At 53.9% G+C, this 14764-nt stretch overlaps 1 protein-coding gene across 1 annotated transcript in view; it reads left to right on the top strand.

Moving 5' to 3' along the window:
• The window catches only part of SEZ6L (seizure related 6 homolog like), a 118783-nt gene that overhangs the window by 64803 nt on the left and 39216 nt on the right, over positions 1 to 14764 (top strand). The window contains exons 2-4 of the mRNA XM_081122588.1: positions 11259 to 12017; positions 12833 to 12966; positions 14027 to 14219. Of these exons, the coding sequence (XP_080978714.1) occupies positions 11259 to 12017; positions 12833 to 12966; positions 14027 to 14219 (1086 nt within the window). The remainder of the gene's footprint in view (positions 1 to 11258; positions 12018 to 12832; positions 12967 to 14026; positions 14220 to 14764) is intronic.

Genomic DNA, 14764 nt, shown 5'->3' with positions numbered 1-14764 from the left:
TAGATGATCAATCATCATGCAGTTCAATGCAACTTTACATGGTTATAGGGATATTATGGAATATAATTTTCTCTATGCCCAGAAGTTTCAAGGGCAGTGGTTCTCAAACACCAATGGGCATGCGATTCCTCTGGGGTACTGGGCAAAAGAGCAGATTCCTTAGTCCCATCCCCCAACATTCCATTGGATGAGGTCCGGGATGAGTCCCAAGAATCTGCATTTTAAAAAACCAGCCTGGAAGATTCTGCTGCAATTGGTCCTCTGAAAAGCACTGGTCAGGAGGAAGGCAATGCCCAAGGCGTTCTGGCAGAGAATGGGGAACTGAAGTGGATGATTAAATCTGGAGCGTGGGGGGGTGTCTCGGCGCTGTCCCGGCGTCAGCGTTGGAACCCTGGCCGCATCCCTGGCAGGTCTGAGCACGCGTTGCATTTTCTGGAAAAACCGAGGTTAACCACAATCTCTGACCCACCAGCCCCCACCATTGACTTTATTTTTTTCTCACTTGCTACTTAAACAGCGTTACCGCCTCCCAAACATATTTTGATGCTAAGATCACCCAGTCTCTGATCAAAAATTATGGCCGAGCATTGTCTTGTCATGAGGCTAATAAGGCGTGTTATCCTGCCTGTCACAGAAGCCGCCTTACAGATGCTGTTTGCTGTCCGCCAGGGCCCTGTGTTAATGTCCCTTCCACAGGGCTACGAGGGATAGAGCCTACCTGGGAAGATCAGGGCCGTATTCTCTCCCCACCAGTGGCAACCCGGCTGTGGCCAGTGAGTTGCGATTCCCAGGTTACAAGCCTAGTGCGCAAAGGGGGAGGGCCAGGAAAAGGGGAAAGCAGCCACCCTATAAGGAAGAGGAATGCCGCCTGGAAGAGGAATGCCACCTGGAAGAAGAATGCCACCTGGAAGAAGAATGCCACCTGGAAGAGGAACGCCACCTGGAAGAGGAACGCCGCCTGGAAGAGGAATGCCGCCTGGAAGAGGAATGCCGCCTGGAAGAAGAATGCCACCTGGAAGAAGAACGCCACCTGGAAGAGGAACGCCGCCTGGAAGAGGAATGCCGCCTGGAAGAGGAATGCCGCGTGGAAGAGGAATGCCGCGTGGAAGAGGAATGCCGCCTGGAAGAGGAATGCCGCCTGGAAGAGGAATGCCGCCTGGAAGAAGAATGCCACCTGGAAGAAGAATGCCACCTGGAAGAGGAATGCCACCTGGAAGAGGAATGCCGCCTGGAAGAGGAATGCCGCGTGGAAGAAGAATGCCACCTGGAAGAGGAATGCCGCGTGGAAGAGGAATGCCGCGTGGAAGAGGAATGCCGCGTGGAAGAGGAATGCCACCTGGAAGAGGAATGTGCGCTTATCCTTCAGCCAGGCTCTATCTGGTCACCTTAATACCAAGTGGAAAACTCAGGCGATCCAGGCAGAGGCAAAGGACGAGCCTCGGGACACCCGTTGCTCCTGGACCCACAGCCTCTGACAGGTGTGGGTGCCTTGTGGGGGAAAGCAGGGCCTCTGGAGTTAGCTTGCCTCCCTCTTGGGTGAGTGAGTCTCCCTCTCTGAGTCTCAGTTTTTCCATCTGCAAAATGGGAAAACGAACCATCCTTTCGTGACAGAGGAGCTCTGAGGATTAACTGAGATGGTGCGTGTACAACACTTGGCACGTCGCGAGGTTCAAAAGTGGCCGTGGTGATTCTCATTGTGAAAAATGTGTTAGTAGCACGGTGAATGAAGCCACAGTCGTTGTTCATAAGAAAAGGAGAGGGTCGTCTTTCCCTCTTCGTCTCTCGCATTGATGTCTCTCTTCCTCTGGGTCACGAGCCCCCTGTGAGCTGAGCCGGCCTTGGCAGAGCTGGCTGCTGGGTGAATGAAAGGACATCCTTCCTCCACCCCAGGGAGACGGCCCGGCGCCAGTGTGTACGGGGCACAGTGCCCGCGAAGGGGGCCAGGTGGGCACCGGGACACTGAGGCTCTCTGTGTCCCCTCTGCGGGTCAGCGCTGACGATGGCCACTCTGAGGACCCTTAAGGACGTCCCCCAAGGCCCACGCCCCCCACCTGCCCAGGGCGCAGGCCCGGAGTGAAGGGAGGCTCTGTGCGCCGCCTCGGCCCCAGGCCTGCACACACCCGAGACGTTGTTCCTTTTGGCTGCGAGAGCTCGTTAGGCTCCGGGCAGAGGCTGGCCGGGCTCCAGGAGGGAGACGTCAGGGCCCAGGAGCCAGAGGAAGGAGGAGCCTGGGGCTTGGCAGGAGACGGCGCCAGCCTGCTCCGGGCGCTCACGCAGCTCATCCGCTGGGCGGGAACCGCGACCTGCGGGGGCTGAGGGCAGAGTGGTCTGCTGTGCGGCCTGCATCTCCCAGCACAGAGCACGTGCTCGGTGCGTGGGGACAAGATGGGGTGGGTTGGGATGGACTGGGACAGGAAGAGACAGGATGGGACGGGATGGGATGAGATTGGATCGGAGGGGTGGACTGGGATGGGGCAGAATAGAATGAAATGGCTTCTCCTATTTCTTCCCCCTTGAAGTTGACCTAGAAGGTTACGCGTGGACCAAGGCAGCTGGGGGAGCAGGGGAGAAGTGACCACGAGCAGCAACCACTTCTCCCTCCAAGCCCCAGAGCTCTCAGCCATGGGCCCACAGGATAAGTTGTCCTTCAGAATCACCAACCCGGATGACGCCAGATCAGGAAGGGAGACGAGACCATCCTGCCCAGAGCTTTGCAAGTTATGTTCAAATCCCAACCCCTCCAGCGACTAGTTGTGTTACTATGAGCAAGTGACCTAACTTCTTTGGGTCTCGGTTTCCTCATCTGAAAAATGGGGGTAATAATATTATCTCCCTCCCACGAGGTGTTGAGAGGATTCAAAGAAATGATCCACGTAAAAGTACGTACCACAGGACCTGGCATATCGTGGGCACTTGTCACCATCAGCCTCCATCATCATCGGCACCATTATCACCGTCGGTATCTTGGGTAAGGGGAAAGCTTAGGTTTTCAGCTCTCAGACTCCCACTCCAACTCCCGATTCAACCCTGTGGTCCCATTTTTGGCTGATTATGGGGGTTCGGTGGTCCCCAAGATGACCCTCAGGTTTAATAATCTGCTAGAAGGACTCACAGAGCTCAGAAAAGCCATCACACCGAGAGTTCTGGTTTGTTACAGGGAAGGGACACAGACTAAAATCAGCAAAGGGAACAGGCACGTAGAACAGGGTCTGGGAGAGACCAGGCACAAGCTCCCAGGTGCCCTCTCCCAGGGGAGCTGTGCGGATGGTGCTCTGCAGCAGCCATGGAGTTCTGTGAACCAGGAAGGCTCCCATGAGCCTTGGTGTCCAGGGATCTTACTGGTCACACATGCATAGTGACCACCCATGTAGCTGATCTTAGTCCCCAGACCGTCTAGGAGTCCAGCGTACACCAAGCCCGAGGTGCCCACCGTAAATCGCATTGTCAACACCCACTATCCCCAGGTAAACAAAGACACCGTTATCAGGCAGGACAGGGTATTCCAAGGTTCCTGAGGGTCCTTCCCAGGAACCAGGGACCTTTCTTTGGGACATGCAGGGTGCGGACAATCCATACCTGAGGAGTTAACCCTTGACTGTGCAATTACACATTATCAAACCTCTTACAGGTTTATTTGAAGGAATCATTCCCTTATACAGAGGATAACATTGAGTCCCAGCGATGAGAACGGGCTTACCAAAGGCCACAGAGTGAGTTCATGGGGCATCCTGACTGTCCTAATCCAGAGCTCTTGCCTTCAAACCACAGGCCTCGGTTTGCCCGTCTATAAAATGGCGATGCCAGGCCAGTTCCCCCACCTGCCAGGGGCCTTTGGATCTGCCTTTGCAGAAGCTGTTCTTCCACTTTTCTCTGCAGTCCAGTCCTCAGGAGGGGCACCTGGCTCTCTGCCACCGTGGGCACATTCAGTGTTCCCCTTTGTCCCTAGGGACCCCTTAGCTGGAGCAGATCCCCTCTCATTTGTTTGTAGCAGGAAGCACTTGGCATTCACTCTGGGCCAGGGCTCAGCGGCCAGCTGGAGGCGAGACACAAAGCAAACACGGGCATGGGTTTGGGGGCCAGACAGCCTTGGTTCGAATCCTACCAACCCTTTCTCATCATTGAGATGAAGACAGCATTAGCTACTTTTCAGAAGAAAACAGTGTTTCAATGTTGAAAATAAAGCCACGAGACGGTCTTATTTGTCCCTAGCAAATAAAGCCACTGCTGTCCGTTAGGCCTGTCCTCATCTCTGCAATGAAACAGGTTGAGCCTCGAGGTTGTCAAGCTGCTCTGAACATCTTAAAACTCAGCCGTACGCACAGCTCCCCCCATTGCCCCGGTTTCTGGGTCTTTGGAAGGTTGGCCAGGCAAAGATCACTGTGCTCGGCTGACGAAGCGGGAAACTGAGGCTTTGAGAGACGGAACCGGCCAAGGTCACCCGGCGGTCTGATGACATGAGCCGGGCTGAGGTCGGGTCGCCTGACTTTCCCGCTTTTCTCCGAGAACCTCGTAAGCATCTGGGATGGATGCTGGTTTGCCTTTTAGTCTTGTCGGGGGAGTTGAGCAAAGGGGTGCCGAGGAACTGCAAGCCCCGGATGCCTTTGAAACTCGCCCGCGAACCTTCTGGATTCCTGCCCAAGTATTGCGTGCGTCTGCGCGAGCAGAGGGGCCGCGGAATCTGCGTTTCCCACCGCGGGCTTCCCCTCCCAGCTGTCTTGTGTGTCTGTCTCCCAGCCCTCCCCCGATGACTCGCTGGTTTTCGGGGACACAAATAAATCACGCTGTGTTCCTCTCCCCCCCCCCCCAGCTGCCAGCAAGAAATCACCGCGTGGCACCCCGAGACCTGAATGGACCGGGGGTGGAGGTGGGAGGGCCAGGAGCGTTTACATGCTAATCAGCTGGCTCCGCGTCAACCACAGTTAATCAGGTTGTTAAAGATACAAAGGCAGGATCACCCCCTTGTGCCAACAGCTATCCGGGCTCATTCATGGGGAAGATGGATGGCCGCCAGGCCGCTGCTCTGATGAGACATAACTGGACATCAAAGAATGTTCGAGGCTTTCTGGACCCAACATGAAGGACAAAGGAGGCCCATTAGTGGGGGAAAAGCCAGCTCACAGAGGACAATTATCGGATAATTACTCTTGTAGCCCAAACACTGAAAGGGTCCTTTCTTGCCTGCACAAGCTTGACATTTTAACACCTGCGAAAGTCCCCTGGGATCCCCTGGGTTTCTGAAGGGGACTGAGGAGGGGTTGGGCTGTCAGCTGGCATGCTCAGTGTGGTGTGTTGTTTTGGGTGATGTGTACCTCGCACCAGAATCTCCCCTCCATCCATGTGACCGGGGCATGTTGGGCAGGGCCAGAAAAACTAAGACGCCAAACAAACTCACCAGCCCCGCTCCTCTTTCCCCTCCTACTGCTAAAGCAAACCGAGTGACTTCCGGAGACGGGAGGCCTTTATCCCCTCCTGGGACCAGGATGACATTATGTTCGTAATTAGGACAAGTCAGGGTGTAGCTTCACCTAGAGCATCTCTCCACGATGATATCCTAAAACAAGAATGCACATCCAACAACAAGTTTACCAAGATTCACCTTTATATGCTGACGCAATAGATATTTGGGATGGATTTGAAGTGAGGTGGGATACTGATGTGTGAAATACTATACAGCAGTGAAAAATGCATCGGTCCAAACCACACTTATCAACATGGATGAATCCCACAAAGTGTTGAGGGAAGGGAAGGGAAGGGAAGGGAAGGGAAGGGAAGGGAAGGGAAGGGAAGGGAAGGGAAGGGAAGGGAAGGGAAGGGAAGGGAAGGGAAGGGAAGGGAAGGGAAGGGAAGGGAAGGGAAGGGAAGGGAAGGGAAGGGAAGGGAAGGGAAGGGAAGAAGTCTCCGTAGGATTCATATGAAATAACTGTGTTTATGTAGTTTTAAAACATTCCACACAATTTTATATATCGTTCAGAGACATTAACATGTGTAATAAATCAATGCAGATAATAAATAATAATAACAGTAAAATAATATTCATGCACATAGTGAATGAGAAGGCTGGAGGTCAAATTCAGGGCGGTAATTACCCCCAGGAGGGGGAGGAGATGAGGAACATGGCCGGAAAGAGCAAACAGGGCTTCAGCCGTGCTGGTTCCCCTCACAGCCTTATGCTAGGGGTGTGTGCACATGCGTATTGCTTGCCTTCGCCTTGAACACTTTGAATGACTGAGATATTTCCAAATGCGTTTCTTAGTAAATGACAGAGCAGCGCATACGATGTAGGAATTCTGTGACTGCTCAGATAGACAGGCAGTGACAAAGGTGCTCCCGGGGGCTGACAGGCTGCTAGGAGAGCGCCGCGCTTTCCCCTCGAGATTTCATTTTACTCTCTGACAACCCTGAGAGATAAGGCGGGTCCAGGTCCGCCTTCCAGATGAGAATGGTGCCCTGGTGTGGTTTCTCAGGCCTGAAACAGCCTTGTTTTGCTACTAAAGTGCTGTGTGATCCTGAGCAGCCCACTTTCCCTCTCTGGACTTCAAGGCCCCCGTCTGCACAGTTTGAAACCATGAACCCTAGGAGCCTTTGGATCTATAAGATGTGATATTTAATTTTTGGTTTTGGGGCCAAGCAAACCAACCGGAGCAGGCTGGGCAAGCCCTTACTGTTGGATCGGGTATTAATCACGATGGTGAGAAGTTAATTAACATTTTAGTAGAACCCTTCACCAAAAATATATCAACTGAGGCCCCCGCCAGTCCCGCCTTTTGAAAGGGCTCCACTGGGAGAGGCATGGTCACCTGCCCCCAGGAAGCACTTCCAATGGGGCTCGAAGACTCAGAGCAAATGAAATACTGCGGCGGTTGCCAGCGTGCGTGTCTCCGTCACTCGGTGCTAAAGGCAGCCTTTAACCCCTGCTCTTTTCATACATTTTTTTTTTCCACTTAAGAAAGAATTAAATTTTTATTATACGGGTTTTGGAAAAATACCAAAACGGAGTAGGAAGAAAATAGCATCCCAGAGGCAGGTCCCACCACCCAGAGGCAGCCAGCACCACCCTGTTGGTGCTGTTATTTCAAGTCAAGACAACTCTCCGCATTGCAATTTGTTTTGCCTGATTGTCTCCGGTCATTTCCATCCACACCATAGAATTTTACACCTTGCTCGTTTCACTGAACATTATAGCAGAAGCAGCCCCCGGCTTCTGTTTCCGCCGCGTCGCGATCGTCACTTTGCGCCTGCTGGGTGACAGGCTCCCGCTTGGAATCCACGCGGGTCCTGGCCATCCCACAGCTGCCCAGAGCTCAGGACACAGGCCTTCAGCTTCAGCGCGTCAGAACTGGCGCTTTTTTTTTTTTTTTTTTACTTTAATGGGGTGCTTCCCAGTCTAATGTCCCATCTCCCCATCGAGGTGCTTCCTCCCCAACTTGGATGGCAGGACATCGCTCGGTCGCCTTCCATTTTGCTCCCTGCTGTCTCGAGAGAGGAGACTTACTGAAAACTCCATCTCTTCTGAGATTACCATTGGGTGGTGTCTGTCTCCTTGAGCGCGGGGACCCCGTCCTAGAGCGATGACGCCGCCCTGCAGAGTGTCAGCCGGCAGAGGGAGTGGTACCCAGAGCTTTCGCTCATCGATTGACTGACAGCATGTGGGCCGGGCACTGAGCGCTCGTAGTCAAGGATCAGCCACATGTGACTGCGGTGATTGGAAATTTTAAGGGCTCTGAGAAAGGGGAGTTCATTTAACTCAGTGGTCATTGGGTCCCCAGGAAAAGCCAGCCATTCGAGCAAGTTATTAAGTTGCTGGGTCTCTGAGGCCCCAGAATCCAATTTTAACTGATCCCCAGCAGGACTTGGTTTTGCCTGGCGCTCCTCTGGCCAGCACCCCGGCTGAGAACGAAGCCTGCAGGCCTCGCAGGCCGTATGCACCTCGGACCACAGGACACCCCCATCTGGCATGAACACAGCCCTCTGTTGGGATCTGGCCAGAGAGATCCCAGCATGTGTGAGCTCTGAGTTAGGAAAGCTGGGGGGGGGGGAGGTAAATTTACCTGGTGATATGCAACTGTCCTTGGCGGTCTGGCTTTCACAGGAAAAGGGCTGAGTCGTCCAGCTGGATCAACTCCCTAAAATGTTTCCTAGCTGCTGTGGTTCTCACCTGTTTCACCCCGAGGACCCCGTGGCAGCGGGAGGAAGCTGGTTGTGGAATCTTTCCCTCGCATTTCCTTCTGCTCTCGTTGGCTGTGTTGGATCTCCAAGGGCTAGAATGGCCAGGGGAGGTCACAGGCCTTGGAAAGAGTCACCACCTGCTGCCCAAACTTGCCACGTGCAGCTCCGGGCACTTAGGAGACAAAAGGAATGAGGGACGCGTAGGAGGTTAGGTGAGATCACAAGTTCAGGAAATGGACTTTCCCGAGAACCATGAAAATAAGAATGCCTGGGGTGCTTTTCCAACTTCAGCTTTCAAGACCCTCCCCTGGAGACTTAGACGTGATGAGTCTGCCGAGGAGGCCAATAATTTTTTTGGTAACAAGGAGCATGGGGGGTGGGGAGTATCATTGGGAGGTTTGGAAAACATACCGGCTCACCCGGCAGAGATGCAAACAGAACAGGGGTTAGAGAGAGAGGAGCTGGGGGCAGAGGCTGCTTCAAGCTGAGGAGGAATAGGAGGCTGTTGGTGATCACAATGCCCCGTAATTCTTAAGAGGGTCAGTAGCATGGGCTTTGGCATCGGGAAAACCGAGGTCGGAAACCCAGCTTTGCTCGGTGACCTTAGAACATTAACGTCCCCAAGCTTCAGTTTGCTCATCTGTAATATAGGAATAATAATTTCTACCTAATAAGGCCAAGAAAGCATTCAATGAGGTTAAAAATGGGGAATGAAGAATTAAATGAGAAAACAGAGCATTTAGCGCATGCCTGGCCCATATTCAACATTCGATAAAATAATTGACAATAGATATTCCTATTATTAAGGCAAGGCACACTGCCTTGCTTTATGCCATTTGTAACCCTTCTGTCGCCTTCTTTGACACAACTTGTTTTCCTAAACTCTCTTTCTCCCTCCTTCCCTCCCTCTCCCTCTTCCTCTCTCTCACCCGCCCCAACTGAGACCAAAGGGACGTTTCTGTGAAGGGACTGGCTGAAACCAATGTAGCCACAGGACCCAACGAAACTCACAGGCCAATGTCAGGATCGGGGCTGTCACTTTGCCCCTTTTTAAACAAGGTTAACAAAAGGCTCTAGGAAAAATGGCCAATTACCCAATCGGTCCGGAAATTGACAGCGTCAGAGCTGGAAGGGCCCTCGGCCCTCACCTAGCCCGGGCGGCCCATTTGACACAGAGAGAGGAGAGATTTACACAAATGTATGTTAGGAGTAGAGGCCAGAATAGGACCACTGCCCAGGTCCCCCAGCCCCTGGTTGCCTCCCAGCTCTTTGCATCAGGCCTCAAGGGCTAGATTTCCTGACCCTTTAGACTCCACTCTTTCTGTCCGATCACCCTATCCTCACTACACAGTCTGCAAAGACAGTCAACGTCAACCATTTGATAAAAGCCACTGAGAGCATAAAAGCCACGGCTTTGGGGAAGACCCACATCTCACCTACCCCTATGAGGTAGACGGAATGTCTCTGTTTCTCAAAAGAGGCTTCACGGACTTGCCCAGGCGCCTGCGGCTTGTAGCTGTCCAAGGCAGGATTTGAACCCAGGTTCACCTCGGAAGCCTCAGCATTGGACCAGGAAACATGCTTGGCCCTCAGGTCACCCACGCGTCCTTTCCTCCCTGTGCCCGCTCCTGCCCCGGCACCGCTGTCAGCTTGCAGTGCACACCGGCTGGTAATCACTGTAACACAACAGGGACATTTGTTGGTGCCACTTGCAAACTGTTGCAGTCTATATAGATTAAGCCACTGCCGCTGACTTCGGGAAAGTGAATGAGTCTTTCCAACGGCTGTGGAAATAAATTTAAATGACAGGGCCGAAGGGCTGGAGACTCTGGCTGAGTGTCTCCCTGTAGAAAATTGACAAGGACAGCTCTCAGCCCAAGCACCCTGTCCCCAGGATGTAATTCCTCTCTATCTCGAGATCATCACTGGGCACAATCCTGATTGTTCCAGCTTCCTGCTGAGGGTTGTGTTCCGATGACAGTAAAAACGGTGACAGCATTTGGCACACCCTGGGCACTCACTGGGGGTGAGGCACCCATATGTACGTATATGTATGTGTGTTCCACGTGCATTAACATATTTATTGAGGACAACCCTGGGAAATAGGGAATTAAAGCCCCATTTTACAGCTGAAGAAACTGGGGCTCAGAGAGGCAAAGTCAACTGTCAGCATGCAATTGGCAGAATGGGTTTCAAATAAGTTCATGAAGCTGATCTCAGGCGTGGTTCTGCCGAACAGCTGCTGAGGCCCTTATTTAAGATTACCGGGTGATTTTACTTTCAAGGCAAAAATAGATCAGAAGGCGTCAGCAGGGTACACGAGGCCACCAGGGCCTGGCCCTGACCTCCCCACCTCCCCACTTTCTTCGGAATTAGCTGCCGCCTCTGCTCCTGTCCCCTTGCGTTCCCGCTGACCTCAGCCAGGCCTCCGAACCCGCCTCAGGATTCTGAGTCCTCACACCTTCCTGTGTCTCCCACAAGGTCACTTTTGTATTATTTAGTTTTTAAAAAAACCATGTCCCCTCCGTCGCAGGGCAACAGAGCCCTGAGCCAGGCACAGAGCTTGAAGAAGAGCTCAGGCTGGTCACAGCGCCACCCAGCCTCTGGGTGGCACGTCCCGGGGCAGAGCACAGCCTGCCCCACCGCGCGTGGGGGGCCTGCTCCGCAGGCCAGGTTAGCGGCCTGTCCTCTCTCCCAGCAGCACCCCAAGCTTTCCTGTGTCTAGGAAATAGCATGTATCACGTCGAGTGTGATTACTTTTCCTCTCCCAGTCCCTCTCGCAGCGCACACACAGCTGGCCTGCGGAACTCCCTGCCCTTGGTCTCTGTGGCCCTAGCGCTTGGCGCAGGCCTGGCGGGATCAACCCCAATCTCCTCAGCCAGCAAACAGGGGAAGGGAGAGAAAAAATGTCAAGTAGTGGAGAGAAAGGAGGAAGGGGGGGGGGGAAGGGGCAGCCCCATGCTGTTGACCGGGCGGGCCTGCGTCCCGACAAGCTTGGGAGCCCCCTGAGGGCCCCCTCAGAGTCTGGTTGCAGCTGGAGGCCCTAACCCCCCAGCCCCAAGCTAACTGGTGTCTTCTCTCGTCTTCCTAAGATGCACCCCTGGAGCAAGACGCCGGCCCTTCGGGTACATACCTCCTGCCCTCAGGAGCACTAAGGAGCACCAGCCTGAGCAAAGACAGCCTGGAAGGGAAAGTGACACCCGCCCCTTCGAGTCCAGCGCAGCCCGGGGAAGAGCTTCAGGACCCGGAGCTGGAAGGGACAGTCCCCTCTGTGTATCCAGGCCCCGGGACCCTGTCCACACGGCTTCCCGAGGAGCCCAGCACCAAGCTCACCGTCCTGCCCAGGAAGAAGCTGTCGTCGCTCAAGCAGATGAACTCGTCCAGGAAACAGCCGCGACCCAAGGCCACCTCGGCAGCAGTCCTCCCGAGGGTGGGGTCCCAGCCTGCATCCCCAGGCCTGGGTCTCCTCTCCTCCGCCACGGAGAAGCCCGGCCCACCGGGGGACCCCGATCCCATAGCCTCCGAGAGTGAGGAGACCCTTCGGCTGCCGTCAGAGGAGCCCCTCTGGCTGGACAGGAAGGAAGGTGCGGTCCCCACGACGCCGGCCCCCCTGCAGATCTCTCCCTTCACCTCGCAGCCCTACGTGGCCCACACGCTCCCCCAGAGGCCGGACCCCGGGGAGCCCATGGTGCCCGAGGAGGCCCACGAGGCTCCTCCTGACGACGCCAGTCCCATGACCTTGATGGACAAAGGTGAGAATGAGCTGACCGGTTCAGCCTCAGAGGAGAGCCAGGAGACCACGACGTCCACCATTATCACCACCACGGTCATCACGACGGAGCAGGCCCCAGGTACGAGGCCCCAACTCCGGCCCCTGCAGCACCATCGATGCACCAACATGGGGCGGGCCATGGGGGCCAGGGCAGGGAGATCCAGGCCCCATCGATTGCCATCTACTGAACACTGGCTATGAGCTTGAGCCTGTGGCTCAGAATCAATATCCCCATTTTAAAGATGGGACAACTGAGGCTCTAAGACATCAGACAACCTGCCCAAGCCCACACAGCTAAAGGACGGGATGGATGCAAAACCTTTCCGTCTTGGAACAGAGCCCTTTAGCTTGCCCAGGAGGCCGTAGCCTTTGGAAGTGCTCACTTTTACCATTACATGCATTTCTCTAGACTTGATAAAATGCTGTTCCATGTTCCGCTCTTTTTCCCTCCTTTTCCGTCTCCAAACAGAGGGACACCCGCTGCCCATCATATGTGGGTTTGGACAAATGCAATGTGGTCACTCGTTAAACAGTGTGAGCCCTGGGTTTGAACCCTGATTGCTGTGTGAGCTTGGCCCAAACGCTGCTCGTCTCTGGTCTTTGGTTTACTTATCTCTACAAGGGGGACAAAATATCAGTCCCTCCACGGGTGAATGGGGTCACCCCCTATCCACTGGTCAGAAGGGCACCTAGTAGTGTAATAAGTAATCAGTCCACGTCGACTGTTGCTCTTTCGGTTGTCATGTTGATTCTGGAGCTGAAAGAGAAGTAACAGCAGTGGGAGGGGTGGGGGCAGGGGTCCCCAGGTTTCCCCAGAGGCCTATTCCACCGTAGCCCCTCTGAGGCTTACATCTGGGCCCTTGCCGGTGTCCTAATGAAAGCTCTCCCCTTCAGCTCTCTGCAGCGTGAGCCTCTCAGATCCTGAAGGGTACATCGACTCCAGCGACTACCCGCCGCTGCCCCTCAACAACTTCCTCGAGTGCACGTACAACGTGACAGTCTACACCGGCTACGGGGTGGAGCTCCAGGTAACCGCAGGGAGGCACCTGAGAGGCTGCCTCTTCCAGCAGGAAGCCCCTGAAGAACTGTCTGAGTCAGGCTTACTCTTATCCTCCTAACTAGTTTGGTTCTCTCTTTGCCTTAACCAGGGCAATTTGAGCTGGGCTTTGGCGAATGAATAGGAGTTCCTAACTCAGTGCACAGCTGAAAGAGCTTGGCACACATGAAGGGAAGGGGACCTGCTGATAAATTGGGAGGCATTATTCCCAAAAGGAAAGTCATCTGATACCCTGCTTATCAAGGACGAACACACACACACACACACACACACACACACACACTCAGGGAAGCCCCACCTAGTTCATTTGATTGGTAAACCTTTGCCTGCAAACTCAGATGGAAAATCAGGGTGACATAGTGCTTCAAGACCTGGGTTTGGGGCCTCAGCTCTAGCAGTTAAAGCTGCATGACTTTGGGCAAGGGACTTTTCCTCTCTGAGCCTCAGTTTCCTCATCAGTAAAATACAAATGATAATGATGCTCCTTTACTGAGTTTTAGGGAGGAATCAATATGAAACGCACAGAGTGCATTCAGCCAAAGAGAACACTCGGTGTACATTACCAATTCTGCTCACCCTGGCTCCAGACCTTCCCCAGCAGACCACCCCATAGAAGTCCTTTTAACATGGACTCAAGAGACATGCCTGGGGGTGGTGAACTGAGCAACATGGAGCTTGCATTCTGGGGGATGCCTTCCCCTGTGTCCCTGGAGACTGGGCTTCAAGCACAAGCTAATCAAACCCCTGTCCCCACCCACCAGCTCCAGGAGAACTTAGCTGCCAGGGCCCAGGGCCTCTGTCACAGGACCCAGCTGTGGGGACTCACAGATCCTTGCAAGGCCTCTGCCATTCAGCTTGGCTTCACTCGGTCCCCTCAGCCTTTGAGGACATGAGAGGGACCTAGATGTTTCCAGTGTTGGGGCTTTGGGTCTCTGTCCCGTCGACTAGGGGCTGGTTGAGGGGCACTGCGCCGGCAGCCTGCAGCCTAAGAAGGCTGTGGCTCACACAGGACTTACCCTGACTGTCCCCAGGTGAAGAGTGTCAACCTGTCCGAGGGGGAGCTGCTCTCCATCCGCGGGGTGGACGGCCCCACCCTGACCATCCTGGCCAACCAGACGCTCCTGGTAGAGGGCCAGGTGATCCGAAGCCCCACCAACACCATCTCTGTCTACTTCCGGACCTTCCAGGACGACGGCCTGGGGACCTTCCAGCTGCACTACCAGGGTAGGATTGGGCCCAGGCCGGTGGGATGGAGCCGTTTGCCTCAGTTTCCCTCTGACACCAAGCATTCTCAAACATTTTCTCCCAGGGGTCCCTCTGGCCATTTGGGAAAAACCTATGGACCCTTTCTAAAAATAATGGTTTTTCAAGAGCATAAAAAACTAAGCATAGATGAGACTGACGAATGTCAGAGGGATGGAGGAGGGCGGGTGGGTGGAGGGGGAGAGAGTAACCAAAGAATTTATGTGCATATATACACAACCCAAGGACACAGACAATGGTGGGGAGAGGGACTGGGGAGGGGGAAGGAACGGGGTGGAACGGGTCATTGGGAAGAAAAAGGGACATCTGTAATATTTTAAACAATAATAAAATTTTAAAAAAGAAAAGAAAAGAAAACTGTATCAGTTCAAAAGGAAACCAGTGATATTGAATTACAGCTGTCAAAATACTGTTTTAATCTCTGAGATCATAATCTAGGTGCTTCTTTAACTAAATAATAAAGTCTCCGCCCTCAGAGGGATGACTGTCTGCCTCTGCGTTTCTTC

This window comes from Miniopterus schreibersii, assembly GCF_964146895.1.
Source record: "Miniopterus schreibersii genome assembly, chromosome: 20".
In the NCBI taxonomy this organism is placed as follows: domain Eukaryota; kingdom Metazoa; phylum Chordata; class Mammalia; order Chiroptera; family Miniopteridae; genus Miniopterus; species Miniopterus schreibersii.
The sequence above is the reverse complement of the archived record's forward strand: the minus strand, read 5'-3'. Positions and strand labels throughout refer to the sequence as shown.